Genomic DNA, 16,165 nt, shown 5'->3' on the forward strand with positions numbered 1-16,165 from the left:
TTTATACACATACTACAGGGTATTGTCATTTTTGTTTTAATTTCAAAGTTTTTTTTAACTTGAATTCTTTTAATAATCAGTTATTTGCAACCGATCACGTCATGGTCACGTGATCGCTGTCTAATTCACTTGGATTTTTAGAGGGATTTTCATTTGAATCAATAATATTTAATTACCGCGATATATCCACTGTAAAAACGCAAAATTTATATACTGTCATCATGAGGAACAAAGTACGCCTTTCATTTCAAGTAACCGAGAAACATGCGACAAGTCCTTTAAATCCTTTTATGGAAGACCGATTAATCATAAGATTAACTCATTATTAATGGACGGTATCGGATTTAACTTGTTAGCTTTTTGTGCAATTGGCAATTTGATTATATTAAATATTTCATATGCAGAAAGTATGTAGCACATTTACAGTTTAATGACCAAAACACTGTAATTCTATAGATCTTAATGATATATTCAGATTACTACTAATAATACACAGCATATATATTTTTATTATGCCTGTTTTTAAATAAAATGTTGTCAGTAAAGTAATGCACGGTAGCACGTATCGATCTACATGCCTTTATCTTTCAGTGCTACATTTAGCAGTATTTTTACAATTCTCACACTTTATTTCAGTGGCTCTGACAAGAAATGTTCTTCGGCATGTCCTTGCAACAGTTGATGACAAGCGGTGGCAAATTTTGGTCAAAATCGGTCTCAGCCGGTATTTAGCTCCGGCAAAAACCTGTCTCGACACATGACGTTAGTTACAGAGCAAAATACATTTTTGGTATTTTTGCACGATAAAATGTGTAAGGACCAAGGTCCATAAACAATGACATTATTTGAAAAATTTATTGATTTATTACTAGTATTTATAGAAAGTCACGGCAAAGTCCAGCATCATAGTACTTCACTGAAAATTATAATGTGTTTAAAACAATTAAATTTAGCTTTTTAAACTAATTTTCACTGTTGTTCTTTCTGATTGCGTTAAAGTATATGATTGTTTGATCGAGGTAAGAATTGTAGATGTATTTTTTCTACACATATACGAATGTCCATTTTGACTGTGCCTTAAAGATAACGTCTTGAATAAAATTTAATTCTTCTCTTCTGTCTGTTTTTATTCACATCGTACTTTCCTACAAACAAATAATGCATTTAATCGGACAAATGTATTTAAACTCTTCGTTGTTTCTTTATATTAAATCCTTATACTTTTGAGATGTTCTTATAAGTGTTTAATTAGATCTTATTGCTTCGAGAAAGTGTACTTCTCCAAGGAATTAAGACGAATCAATATATATATATATATATATATATATATATATATATATATATATATATATATATATATATATATATATATATATATATATATATTGCATATAGTATGAAATATAACGATATAACAGGGTAACTTTATGCAGAGGATAGAAAAAAAATTAAAAAAACGGATTGCATTCACAAAGCAATGAAAAAAGAATACTATATAGGATTTAGCATTTCCCTTTAACCTACAAAAAGATATTGAATAATAAATTTCACAGATTGGTTGAAAGAGTAAGTATTCAGAAATTTAAGCAAATGTTATCTGTCGTTCACGCACTGCATATGCAGATGGTGACACCAACTGTTTCAAAAGAAAATTGACAAATGAAAGACTGTTCCGGCTTCTATTATGACTTAATGAGGCAGACCCTAACTTGGGTATTTAAAATGTCCGTATTGCTAGGAAGGATTCCTCAATGAACTTTCTTTCCTCAAAGTCTTGAATCAGAATCTTCTGTTGTGAATTTTTACACGTAGTTGATTTCTTTATTTCTAACCTTTGCATATTTTAGTGGTTAACAACCAGGGAAATGTGTTACCAGTTCTTTTTGTTTGAAATCGTGACACGTTTTCAATTTATTTAGACTTTCTACTTCTTGAATTGATATATTTTCATTTGATATTTCCAGTCTAATATGGATGCATCTTTTTTAAGACAAGTGTTTTTTGCCCTAGTATCTTTTATTTTACTAGACATGTTTAAATTGCTTAGCGCAGCAAGTAAGTATTATTTCTTTCATGTTCATTTCTTTGAGATTGTTGGCATGACTGAGCAATTCAATAGGAAACTTTGAATTCTTTCTGAAAAGCCTCTCTCCTATCTATGAAAAATATGCAAATATCTAGGTATATCGTAAAATGTGAAGAAATGTTCAAAATTGATACTGCTCGAGTTTTAGTAGTCAGCCAACTGATGTTTTAAATGTGATGTGTTAAAAAACACATTGTACATCTCAAAAATATTTTTATGAATCAAGAGCTTCAAAAAATATGCATGCTTTTGTGGGAGGATAGAATGTCAAAGCATTAAATTTCAGATTACAAAAGATGGAATCAAAAACATAGATTTCTAAAATGTTTGGAAAGAAATATTGAGCGGGACTGCAAGCCTTTAGGTAAGTACATAATTATCATAAACATTTTACCTCCTAGATTTTTTAAGACATCAAATTTTTTTTTTCAAATAAATTTGTAAAATACCTTGGACAATCTTCTCTTTTATTATGGATAGCTTAAATGATAAGTAAATATAAAATAAATTTACTTTTTTAAAATTACTCTTATTATCTTCTTGCTGGGTCTTGATATACATGTATAATAACTACAAGCAAGTAGGCTATGGTAAAAGTTATTTTAAGGGAATTATCCAATACATCATTAATATCTGTTATATTAGGCAATTCCATTGTTGTTTCTCTGATTACAAGAAGTTATTGCAATTTAATATGGAAGACAACATTTTGCTTGATTTTATTTGCATCAAGCTTGAAGCATTTGTCTGTTGTGCAAAATTATTCAACTATTCAAATTGGCTACTTTCAATTAGTAAATTGTGATAAGAAATAGTGATAGAGCCTATTTTCTTGTGCCTTATTCATACAAATGCACATTATTTTTTAATTCGCAGTAGATTAATACGAAGTAAAATAATGCAAATTAAACTAAAGCGTATTAAATTGCGTTCACACGACAATTAATGCAAAGTACACTAATGCAAACTAAGACTTTATTCTACAGTAGGCTATTCAGTAAGGTTATTATGACGTCATTTTTAAATCAAGTCACCTTATCCAGAGCAGACTCATATGCTATAATCTCAAAGTGACCGTAAACATTTTTGGAGATTAACATATTTTCGCTTTGCTTTTCACCCAGAAATAGTATGAGTACCTATAGCTGATCACCGACATGTGGCAAGTGACTTAATTTTGTCATTACGCATGTGTCAATATTTAATTCGAGTGAGCTTCGCTCAGCGATCTCACTGAGCAAATGGAAATTAATTTAATGCGCAGTAAATTAATTCGAATTAAACTCATTTGCATTACATTATCCGTGTGAATGCGATTCATATTTAATTTGCAGTAACTTACGTTTAAGTTGAATTAAACTCTCCGTATGAACAGGGCATTGAATTCGATGATTTTATTTGTACGAGAAGTTTCACAACGTTTCCATATAGGGTAACGTCGATCTATAATTAATTATAACCGCATGCAAACTGCTTTCAAGTTTTGTTTCCAATTAAACTACGTACTTTAGCAAAATGTATCTTACTGTAAAACTTCAAATACGTGCATAAATAATCTTCATATGATTATATATACAATATAATCTGTAGTTTAGCTTCACATTGCATTATGTCTTGTGTGGTTTAGATGTCATTGGATTCTCTCCCCTTATCACTCTTATTACTCATCACATCCTACGTTTCACATTTTCTTTTATCATTTACTTACAATATATTACCTAACAAGTTAATGTTACTCTTTCCATACTCTTTTCAAACATTTCCTTTTCAAGCAGATATTAAAGAATTTTTTTTTAGTTTTGTGCGTAGGCATATTTTTGATGAAGCGCTTATACGCTTCAAGAAATATGCCTACATAACAAGTCTGTGTGATTTACACACCAATAACTAACACAAAACTTAAAAACATTTCTTATATCTGCATTTCACATTTTTAAAAGCACCAAAAATGTACTCAATGTTTGAACTTCTCGCTGCAGTTTTCGTTATATTTTTATTAACGTCTCTGTAGCCTCATTGTGACATCATTTTAGGGCGAGTTGCTCCATGTAAAAATGGCATTCAAATCAATTTCATAGTTGCCTGATGGGAAAAACACAGCAAATGTAAAATATTACACTTTAACATATATATTTAAGTGACCACATGATAATCGTCTGAAGTGAAATTTTCATCTGAATTCTTACAAATCATTTTTTTTTTACTTTTTTAACCTTAACTTTTCTCTTGACTAGCACACTTGGAACTAGTTTTCAATGATGGACAAAACATGATGGATAAAATATCTCAGTCCCTACGGCAGCTGGATCAGATGTGGAACCGAAAATGGAGGATGCTACAACATAAAGGAAGTTTGTCAAATAGCATACATGTATTTTATCCAACATTAAATCAATATGCATGTAATAACCAATAGATTCTCTGATGTGTGCTTGCTTATAAAACGATCAAACTTGATTTATTTTTATTCGTGAATTACTTGTATTTTGCATTTGACTTGTTTCATAGGTTTCTGATAGATACTTTTATCCTTCTCTAGATAGGAAAAACAGGAAATTTTACAGGAAGTTTTGGAAGAAAAACAGGAAATTTTACAGGAAGTTTTGGAAGAACGTATCATGTATTCGAAGAAGCGCTCGAACCTGTGGTACTGAATCAAATGGTTTGGCTAAAACTTAAAATTAGCTAAACCGTAAACGTAACAGGAAAACAAAATTAGCCTACGTTTTACAATACTGTATCAAAAGCTTAAAACTCTCTAGTTTTTCTTTAAATAAAGATTAATGATTTTTTTGGTCTCTATAGGTATGAAAAACCGGAAATTCTACAGGAAATTTAGAAGAAATTTGACATGTCTCTGGCGTCGATCTCGATACTGTGGTACTGTTAACAATTGTATACTGCACCATGCCTACAAAAGTCTAAAGCTTTATTGCACAACATTCATTTAACATTAAATTGCACAACATTCATTTAACATTAAACCTATAATGCTATTATTTGTGGAAGTTTGTTATCATAAAAATGATTTTCCAATAGATTCCCTTTTCAAAAGAGACAAAAAATATCGAGGTCGATTTAACTGTCTTTGGCGAAGTGGGCGTGTCTGTGGTATCAATGGGAAAACATACAAGAATGCGTGTCATGCCGCCAGACTGTGAGTATTGGTGAATAGAATCTGCAGAATATATTGTGCAAAATCTTTAATATAAGTTTACTATACGATGGGGAAAATTACATCGTCGGAACCCACAGATTTTTTCTCTCTTACACTGTTGAATGTAGTAGTTGGGCTGAATGTAGTGAAATAGATAGAAAAAAAAACTATGGGTTCCGACGATGGTGAAAATTATTGTACTTGCATGACGTTCTGGGTAATAAATCTGTTCATTAAATGAGTGTCTACGGTGTCTATGCATTTTCGTGGAATGTGATTGCCAACCAACCAGTATTCCCTTTTATCGCTCTTAATATCATTGTATGCTCGAAATACTGAATATTTTTAGAAAAAAAATATTAAATATCTTTATGTAAATAATGTATTTAATTCTTTCTTCTATAAAGTTTTAATAGGAAGTATTAAATACATTATTTAATATTTCCTTCTATAATGTACCGCCGAAATATGGCTGAAATATTGCCGACTCGGCGTAAAACAACAATAATCAATCAATCCTTCTATAATGTTGTAGAATCTGAGCATACTGAAAAATTTACAACATGCTGCTTTGATGACACATTAATTATAAAACAAACTAGAAATTCCATGACTTTGTATTTTTGCAGAGGTATTGACGTACAGTACAGAGGAAAATGTTCCTCTGAGTGGATGCTGAGTGAAAGAGTTCCCCTTTGTTATGACTTACCGTGTCTGTGTAAATTTACCAGAAAACCAGACGCCTGCTGTTTCAAAACCATAAAGCGGAGGCAATGCGAAGAAATTCTTTCGTAAGTGAAATATGTATAGCACTTTGTCTCTTTAATTAAACAATATGAATTGTGAACAGAGCAAACATGGACCTCTGAAAATAGAAATAGAATCAGATGCCTTGGAGGAGTGAGCCTCCCTGTCAACCAATAACACCCGCCGTGTGCTCTTTGTCATAATCGGGTAAACTGAAAAATTCGTAGACAATACAGTTTGAAAATTTGTATGAAAGACGTCAATCAACATTCAACCTAACGATAAGTCATCTTTGCAATCAAGGTCATAGTATCGACCATAAAATTTGCGAAATTTTAACTTTAAACAAGATGTTTGATATCTTTGTATCAACTTATTTATTAGTAGCCAGTTTCGTTTTATAATTTTTCGTACGTAGAACAAGCTCTTGCATATAGAATCAACTGGGCGACGTAAATCCCATATGCAGTCGGTAATGGAATATTGCTACATAAATAACGGAAGCTGACGAGAGAAAAGCTGAAGTTATCATCTTTATCATAAAGACTAGTTGTTAGAATGTCATCGATCCAAATATGAAATAGATGTGTCAGACTCTGCGGTGTCTTTCGAGTTCAGTGGGATATATCTAATCAACGTAAGAATGAAAATGAATATTGGTAATTGATAAAAAGTCGTCGATATATCAAAATGTCGAATTGAAGGCAACAGCAAGAGATTTCTTTTCATGTAGAAGTTTTTTTTCCCTTTTTTTTTTGGGGGGGGGGGGGGAGGGGGGATAAATTCTACTTCATAAAAATACAAACAACAGGTTTGTATTTGATATTTGATTTCCAAAAATTTTTTATTTGTAAGTATTTCCGTAACAATCAGGAGATATTCACTGGTATATTCAAACAGAGGTGTTTTTATTAATACCTATGTATAGGCGAAATAAACGAAATCTAAACTAAGGCTATCTTGTGTTAATAAATCACTAAAAACATTCAGTACATTTATTGTTTAATCAATTAGGAGCACGTATGTCACTAGGAAATACCTGTTTTTCATTAAGATATATAGATTTTTTCTTTTTTATCTATTTTTGAACTACATTGTTAATAAATCATTGTTAATTGTCACTGTCGTACCTTTGTATTGTCGTTATTGAGTAGAGGGAATAAACGTTCATACAGAAATACATCTTATTCAAACATTTTGGAACGACTCTTTCTCCGCGTGGTATTTTCAATTGCTATTTGTTGTTGTATTGTTGGTGATGGTGGTGGTGGTCATTATTTATATAAGCTTTTTTGCAGGAAATGGGAGTCCCTGTGCAATGGCACATCAGCTTGTCGTTGTCATTACTGTGACAAGTGTGAATATTCCCCAGTTTGCTCAAGGAAAGGACTTACCTACGACAATATCTGTAAACTTGGATGTGTGTAAGTAACATAGTCCTGTATAAAAATTAATTTGATGAAACGTATATCTATTTTATGCCATTCAATTTTAAAAATAGTGAACAATTTTATATAATAAATTATAATATACATTATAATAAATGTTGTTGTTTCACTTTTACTTACCTCTGATTAAGACTTGAAAGGGCACGATGTACAAATTTTGTCAATCTAAAGAGAAAATTATTGATAATTCGAATAACTGGCTTGCATTTTTGTGTGTTTATGTGTCTCTTATAGATAACTACTAATATTATTTAAAAAATTGATTTGTTTATATTCTGAGTCTACTGCAAAACACTGTGAGTTAAATTCTACATAAATTCCACAGAAAATGTTCGTCGACAAATAACAAAAACAAATGATCATTAATTACAATGTTTATTACAGAACAAAGAAACAATAATAAAGGTAGAAAAGAACACATTTTATATTGTCGGTCAACAGTCTTAATAATGGGAATAGATTGACATAGAGATGTGAATATCATGCAAAACCAATCGTCGGATCTTTATTATTATTAAAGTTATATATAGAAAAAACGTCTTGTGACTGTATAAAAGCTGAAGGTCACAAATGTACTTATATTATACTATGATAGAAAACAGAGACCTTATTCAGGGTTTCACTCTGTACATTGTATAGATTTCATTGTACAATATACCTTTTGGATAGTAAGTTGAGAAAAGAATATTGACTTTCCTAAGAATAAGAAAATAATTACATAATGATCTTTTTACTGATTTTAACGTATAACAGTTAATGGTTCAAAAATCAATGTCAGACATCTTAAATAAACAGGAATTTAAACTGTTAAATGAACCAATCAAACATGTAGAATTTTTATGATGTTTTTCACTGAAGTGATGATGATGAATTTGCTTGTAATGGAACCTGTCCGTGTACACCTATTGCTGGCCCTGAAGTCTGTGGAGCTGACGGTTTGACATACACTTCTCCTGACCAGGCCCTTGAAAAGTATTTAATTCCATCTTAAGAATTCTTGAATACTATCAGATACGGACTTTCATTTAAAAAATAACCATTTTGGTGAATTCTATATGACCCAATAGTTGAATGCATCAATCATAATTTATCTCAAGCTAATAATAAGTTAGATTAAATATCAAGTATGTGAACCAATACATGAAAAGCTTGATGATCTGTTCTACTTTCTTACGATATTAACCATAAAAAAAATTACATGCAATATCTCTTGCTTCTTAGAGACATTGGTATTATTTGTGACCATCCTTGTCCCTGCTCCAGCAACTGTGTATGTAACGATACACGTGACCCGGTATGTGGTGAGGATGACGTCACTTATGATAATGCTTGCAAGGCTAAATGCTCGTAAGTCGCTTGCATATTTTGTCATTTGTAGATTTTATTCACTAAGTTATCATTTGTAGATAATTGTTCATTTTTACTTTCGGTTTATGTTAAAGATAAAATTGTTTATCATTAATTTTCTTTGGATAATATCTTTGGATTTCCATCATTGAGTGAAAGTCACATGGATATTGTTTCAGAGATGTGACAATTGCTTGCAATAATCCATGCCCTTGTAAGTTAAATCCGTGCAAGTGTGATGACGTGGTAAACCCAGTCTGCGGAAGTGACGCAAAGACGTATCTGAACAGTTGTCATGCAACTTGTGCGTAAGTATATCGACATAATTTTGAAAAGGGTATTAAACTCCAATATTTACAAATCAATATCAGGGACGTAGCATCGTTTTTGAAAAAGGGGGGGGGGGCAGCCAGAGAAAAAAATTTCAACTTACCTAAAAAAAAAAAAACTTGACAAGCAAAAAAAAAAAAGGAAAATTGTCCGAACTCGAAATTCCTATTTCGGGAGGGGGTAGGTACCAAATTTTTTCTCAAACACTACTACAAAACCCTTATTTTACTATTCTGTAACAAAAAGTGGGGGCCAACCGGCCTTTCAATTAACATTTCAAATAGTAAAATAAGTCTGGGGAAAAAGTGGGGGGGGGACCAGCCCCCCACCCCCACCCCCCTTGCTACGTGCCTGAATATAACTGAAATTGAAATGCTGTACGAGAAAAATATAATTAGGGTGAAGTAAGGCTTGTACAAGTATTTATTTCAAAATAACCAAATGAAGGAAAGTGGAAATTGCATGCGAGACTTGTTGTCCATGTCCGGAAATCCAGCCAATATGTTCCTACTGCCAATACGAGTATAACTTTGTGTGCGGAGCAAACAACGTAACCTATGCCAATGCCTGCTGTGCTGAATGTGTGTACGTATTCATATATTCTTACAACTTATTGTCTACAACTTGGACTAAAATTAATAACATATTTTTACATGGTAAATTCCTTTAAAAAATATTTTTATTTTAGTGGGGTCTTGGTGAAAGCTACTCAGCCATGTGTATGCCAGACACAGAATAACTTATAATTGAATCGTCATTAGTTGTATGTAACAATAAATATCATTTGTACTGTATTTCAAATAATAAAGGAATATTAATAAAATTTTATCATTCTTGTACGTCTAGCATATTCTACTTTTCCCCTTGTTTTACCTGTATTGTCTTTCTTATATCATTGCACCAAATTAAAGAAATTAAGATTTAAAACCAATATATTAAAATTCATTAAAATGCATTCCCATTTATTTTGTTGTTATAAAAATATTATGCTATTGTGTTTCAAATAAAGTCATGCAATTTAGGAGCTATGGCACCAAAGAGTGTGTCAGGTGATGATTAAGAAATTTTAGCAAATATTCTTAAATGTAGGGTCCATGGTTTGTAAATAAATCTATAAAATATTGACGTTTGTGACGATATAGGTGCAACAGCGAAAACCCTGCTTTTAGTTGTGATACTTTGTAGAAGGAATGTCTTCTTCCCTACTGGCTGGCTACCAATTCTCGAACAGTCAGCTACAAAATTTAGGATACCACGAGATTTTATTTTTCAAAATTATTCTCTTCTACAGTAAAAAAGACATTGTGTGAATGCACGTCTTCGTAGGTAGTGATTGATAATTTTGCTCTGAAAAATGCTTATATTAACAATTTTCACAAATAAATAAAAGTAAATTATGTCAATTGATGATTTTGGTTTTAAGATATCATATTCCCTCCAGTTATGATCTTCGAGAGAGTATACTAGCACGAGAATACTGTTTTATTTCTTTTCGGTCATCGGCGTTCTTTTAAAATTCAGATTAACAAGCTTTATGAGAAACAACCATATACTGACTAACTAACCACTCCGTCATAATAGCTTTACAGAATAACCTTACTGTAGAAATAAAATTTTAATGCGCATTAGTTTACTTCGCATTAACTGTCGTGTGAACGCAATTTAATTCGCATTAGTTTAATTTGCATTAATTCACTGCGAATTAAATATTTAATTCGCATTCGTGAAAACAGGGCATAAGAATCAGGAGTAATTTTCGTCATGCCTCATAGAAAATGTGACAGAGACCTGGTTGACAGCCATTAGAGTAATAATAATAATGTTGAAATAAAATATAAAAAAAATACGGGTAATTGTCTTCTCAGTCTGAAGTACTATATATTTCACGGAGTAATTATAAGCGTTGAATTTCTATAGAATGATATATTATATTAAATTTATAGTACTTAGGTTGCAAACATTGATTAAGATATAGAATTGCAAATAAAACTGAAAAAAACGACTCAAAAACGGCTAGCTTAGAAAAAAAAGGATTGTGGAGAAGATTAATGAAAGGAATACTTATGTCACCCCAAACCAAGTCGGGGAATAAATTGTAACCATGGAACGGAGGATGACCAGTTCGGGAGGACATCCTTTTGTTTGCAATAGCAGTTTCTCGTTACATTTTGCCGTATTTTTGTCAGTGATAACCATATCTGTAGCGTATGACACCTTCGTAACCAATAAACACTTTTTGTTGTTACGTTATAAACGTTGAATTTACTGAATAGGAGTAAACTCAAAATTTAGAACAAGACAGTGACCTTTTACCTTTTTCGGTAGTCATAGTGTCAGGAGGCTTAGCTTAAATTTCAACGAGGAAGTAATTGAGATAGTGGCCAGAGAAGAGAAAAGCGATCCAAAAGAATTGTTGAGAAATAGATTCTGTGAAGAATGCAAGTCTATATATGTCTATATAAGATTTAATTTGAGAGGTAAAAAAAGAAATTATTTTAGGAATGACTCTAATTCTTGGCCAAATTATTCGAGTATAATCTGGTTTGGGTCAGTTTACGCTTTATAATCCGCGAATTATTTATATATTCGTTTGCCGCTCAATAATACAACCGTAGTAACGGAAGTAAGGGGAGTGATGGGAAGCGAGGGGAGGTAAAAACTGATACATAGGCCTAGCAGCCTTGTTGTTTGTTTACATGTGGTAAGATGGAATTATTGTTTGAAGTTAAAGGTACATTTATTAAATCTGGAATTTTCCATGAATCCCGAGGACTGGAAATGAGAGGATTGTATGGATACAGATGATTCAGCTGGTTGTCGGGGGGGGGGGGGGGGGGGTCCCATACCAAACCAGGTTATACAGAAATAATTTGTGTTCCTTTTTTGGATATTAACCAATCAGAGGCTAGAATACAAACGAAATTAAATTATGTTAAAATATACAATCAATATATAGGTAAACAGGTACGTGCATGTTAACTTTACGTCCCTTCAAGATTTTTGTCATTTATATAAGGGCGCCACGAATTGCTGATGTAAGGCTGCATACTTAGACTTATGACCATTTAGCAGAGATGGAAATTTTTCGTGCTAGGTAGCATTTATTGCGACAGGGGAACATCGGCCTCCTCGTCCCGCAGTAGGATTCGAAAGAGTTTAACTCCTTGATTAGACTTTAGAATGCAAGGTAAAAATAAAAACTGTCTATTTCTTTCGCTATGTATGAGGCTGATTGTCTCGGGACAGAGCATGTAAACAAAAATGCTGGCATACTTAATGTAAATTATAGTTTTATTGTAATGGAATATATATAGGCCTGGTGTTAAAAAAATAACATCAGCAAGGATTCTCGAAAAATATTTTTGCAGTACCTGTTGTAAAAGCTAGAGGGAAAACAATCTAATAATGTAAGTATAACATTTTGGCTAAAGATTATGTAGACCTCTTTATACAAGCATTTTCATCCAACCCCTGAAATGAATTGATCAAGTAAACGATGATTTATATTGCAACTATTTATTTCGATTATCGAAGAAATAATTTGATTAGGATGGATTATTTTCACTGCTCTGAGAAATGTTGATATTTTTGCTACTGTGGATGTCCTCCTTTGACAATGTGTTTCCACTACTTGACTGTGAAGGGCTCGTGTTCCATGGAATATTCTTCTTAACTAGAAGTTCTAAAATATCTTTCCACTGTTTCTGTTTGTACTCCAGCCTCATTCTTTCTAACTCAATTTCTTTTTCTATCTTCATCCTTTCTATTTCCAGTAACACGGAGGCTTGGAATTCAGGAGTCTGTGAGGCTAGTGTACGTTCTAGCAGTGATTTCGTGTCTCGGTCATTTTCTTTGGTTGTATTAAGTGAACTTCGCCATCTTTTTGCTGCCCGTAGTCTATCTGCAAGTATTAATATTATATTATGATAAATCAAGAAAGATCCTCATTGATATTTAGAGAGAGGGAGAGAGAACAGAGCATTAATATATAGAGAGAATTCAAGTCAAGTGAATTTTGATGAAATTTGCCCATACATGTATAACCATTAGCAAAATCTCTCTCTCTCTCTCTCTCTCATCTAATTTTTGTTCAATAATTTGTTGATTCACGGCTTTATTTCATCAATTTTGCAGCAATAAAGACACCGAATAAGAATATGACAAAATTTAAACAAACATTGTTCATGTTGCTGGTGATAATTTTAAAATTTACACCAGCACATCTACTCTGAGTACGCGGAATAAAATACATGCGTACGAGCACATGTACAATGCATGTTGTCATCTGTCAAAGTACATTACAGTGTATTATGAAATATGTATATTTTAATTTGGGTCATACGTTCAATACCCTTGATATAATGTATTGATTTTATTTTACTTTCATCACAGTAAATACTCTCTAGACGCCAATGTCCTTGGAGCATTTTCGCAATCCCCCCCCCCCCCTTACTCGTACCTAACCTCCCCTATAGCTACATATCCCCATCTCTCTATCCATTGTTATCAATAACGCGTAAATATCCCAGTTCTATTCTTGCTATCCAGTACCCTTTTTATTCACAGTTCCCTAACACTTGTAACGTAGCCCCCCCCCCCCCATCCCGCTCTTTATATCCCCATTCTTCTATCTCCTCTACCCTTAGGAGCAGCACTTTTGCTTACCAGCCAAACTTGTTATGCTTCTTCGTTTCCTGACCTTCTCTTCTTTTTCCGTATTCACTCTTTCAGTTTGGTTTTCTGTTTTATCTTTATCACAAGGAACTGCTGCACTATCCTCTACATGGCTTGTATTCGCCTTAACAGCTTCTGAAATAAAGAAAATAATATCTTGGTTCACCGTTGTGGTAAGACATGACTTGTAAACATAGAAACACTATACTGACATTCTTCTTCATGAAATAGTTACACTCTAATCAAATTTTCTACTAAACATTTACAAATATTTGGTCTTGAAAACAATGTGACATCGATCTCAATTTAAATTTGAAGATTTTTCAATTTATGAAAATAAAACTTGCCACAGTCAAATGATTTTTAAGGATGATATATTTATGAAATGACCTTTGGTTATTTAGCATGTACTAATAACTCTTAGAGCAATTTTTTTTTTTTCCACTTTCAGGATAAAAAAAATACAAAGAAAGTTCAAACAGAATTATGAATTCTACATTGTCACAAACTCAGCTTTAGACGATACATGTGTGTACTGTACATGTGCGTTTCACCTACAACATTATAAATACCGTACAGCATTAAAAGTAGACATCCTGGTCCAGATGCAATATATCTACAGACAATCACACATTCAACATTACAAACACTACACTAAAACAGAATAAAAAGCCAATCAATTAAAGAATCACGAGAGAAACTTGCCTTCAGAATGACTTGATATTTCACAGTCGGACACGCTCTCCGAGGAAGCGTTACATTGAAATCCAGGCGTTACCACGTTTCCTATTATGCCCTCCATCTCCTCGAAAAATCTGAACGCTCGACGTTTGGAGGGACTGCCTAATTCTTTTTCGCGTCTGTAGTCTTTCTTGAGTTGTTTCACTTTACATCTACATTGTTTGGCGTTTCTGTCGTATCCGTTCTCAGTCATTTTGTCGGCGATTTGGTCATAAACCTCAGAATTACGATACATCCCTCCAAGACTCTCTTGTACCTCTTTTTGTCCCCAAAATTTTATCAGAAGTCGGGTTTCATCGTCCGTCCAAACTGCTCCTCTGTCCGCCATTTTTCACAGCTTTGAGGAAAACAAGGTACGTGTTTGATATCGATCGTCACGCACACTGAATTTAATCCGGATTATGACGCAGAACCGCTTTCAACCCGGATTGTAAACAACAAAGCACTTATCACGCTGGGCATATTGTAAAACATGGTTGTATGTTCGTTCGCCCTAAAACTTGTTTGCCCTTGACGCCGTTCGCCCTAATTCCCGTTCGCCCAGAGTTCGATCGCCCTAAAACTTGTTCGCACAGGGTCCGTTCGCCTTATTTATATTGCAGAAAGTTGAATAATGAACCAATGGATTTTTAAAATAAATTATATGTACATTGGTACATAAATTGCACACGGGAGACAACAGACGTATGCATGTGGTCACACTATAAATACCTGTACTATCAAAGACCCGGCAGACCGACAGAAATTAACGTCTCTGTCCTTTAATTGTTTTCAAAACATAACGCAGATTGTATGATCCCCAAAATTACAGTGACATTATTAAGTATAATTAAATCAATTAAGCATGTAAAGAGCAAAAATATCAAATTTGAATTATTTAATTAAGATTACGGTAAATTATAAAAATACTGTAGCAACATTTGAAAAAAAAAAAAAAAAAACACCAAGTCGTAAACTATTGAATAAAATTAATAATAAATGTTGATATTTACTATTGCGCATCTCAACAGCCATTACTGTATAAATAGTGGCGTAGCTTCCATGTACAAGCTTGTAAGCTGAAGCATGTACATCATTTCGTAAAAATAATTAATTCTTCAAAAATTATACTTCAAAATAAAGGTATTATGAATGGATTGAAGTATAAAATTTATTTTCCTTCAATCTGTAACTATTTGCGCCCGTACTTTAATATATAAGGTTAGATTTTTGTACGTGTTTATCTATTCTGAAAATAACCTGTACTATCCCGTGATCTATATCTCAAAAATTATTCAGTGAGCCGCGAAAGTTGTTCAGACAGCCATCCAGAAGATTTTTCTAAACAATAATTTTTGCCTTTTTTTTAGGTTGATTGAGTCAAGGCGATTTGTTTTTATTTTAATTAGAATATGTTAAGAGATTGCTATTTCATTTCCTATACATTTAAAATGTTTCCACTATATTCGTGACCTTTTGAATTTCTCCACTTTGCCGACACTTTTATACTGGCCCTAATTTCGGCAATTTAGTTTATAATTCTTTATTAAACAACTTTAAGCCATACGGCCCATTACTATACAAAAAATTAACATAATTATGCACGCATAGCGAGAGTCTACGGGGGGTGGAACCCCTAGTGTCCATCTGTCCGAC

General features: G+C 32.7%; 2 protein-coding genes across 2 annotated transcripts; one reads left to right on the forward strand and one right to left on the reverse strand.

Annotated features, from left to right (window-relative positions):
• The first annotated feature begins 2,030 nt into the window (after positions 1-2,030).
• On the forward strand, positions 2,031-9,861 carry LOC133201605 (serine protease inhibitor dipetalogastin-like). Its single transcript, XM_061337401.1, has 12 exons — positions 2,031-2,055; positions 2,373-2,450; positions 4,321-4,457; positions 4,655-4,748; positions 5,144-5,243; positions 5,873-6,034; positions 7,289-7,414; positions 8,297-8,410; positions 8,660-8,785; positions 8,965-9,093; positions 9,563-9,700; positions 9,804-9,861. The coding sequence occupies exons 1-12, from the start codon at positions 2,031-2,033 to the stop codon at positions 9,859-9,861; spliced, it is 1,287 nt and encodes a 428-aa protein (XP_061193385.1).
• Positions 9,862-12,629: 2,768 nt separating this feature from the next.
• Positions 12,630-14,973, reverse strand: LOC133201563 (uncharacterized). The gene is made up of 3 exons (XM_061337362.1): positions 14,495-14,973; positions 13,781-13,924; positions 12,630-13,016 (listed from the first exon to the last, which is right to left on the reverse strand). Exons 1-3 carry the CDS (start codon positions 14,856-14,858, stop codon positions 12,661-12,663), a joined length of 864 nt encoding a protein of 287 aa, XP_061193346.1. The 5' UTR covers positions 14,859-14,973; the 3' UTR covers positions 12,630-12,660.
• Positions 14,974-16,165: the final 1,192 nt, after the last annotated feature.

Source organism: Saccostrea echinata, unplaced genomic scaffold (assembly GCF_033153115.1).
Source record: "Saccostrea echinata isolate AGI-Se365-2 ecotype Australia unplaced genomic scaffold, CSIRO_AGI_Sech_v1 ptg000045l, whole genome shotgun sequence".
In the NCBI taxonomy this organism is placed as follows: Eukaryota; Metazoa; Mollusca; class Bivalvia; order Ostreida; family Ostreidae; genus Saccostrea; species Saccostrea echinata.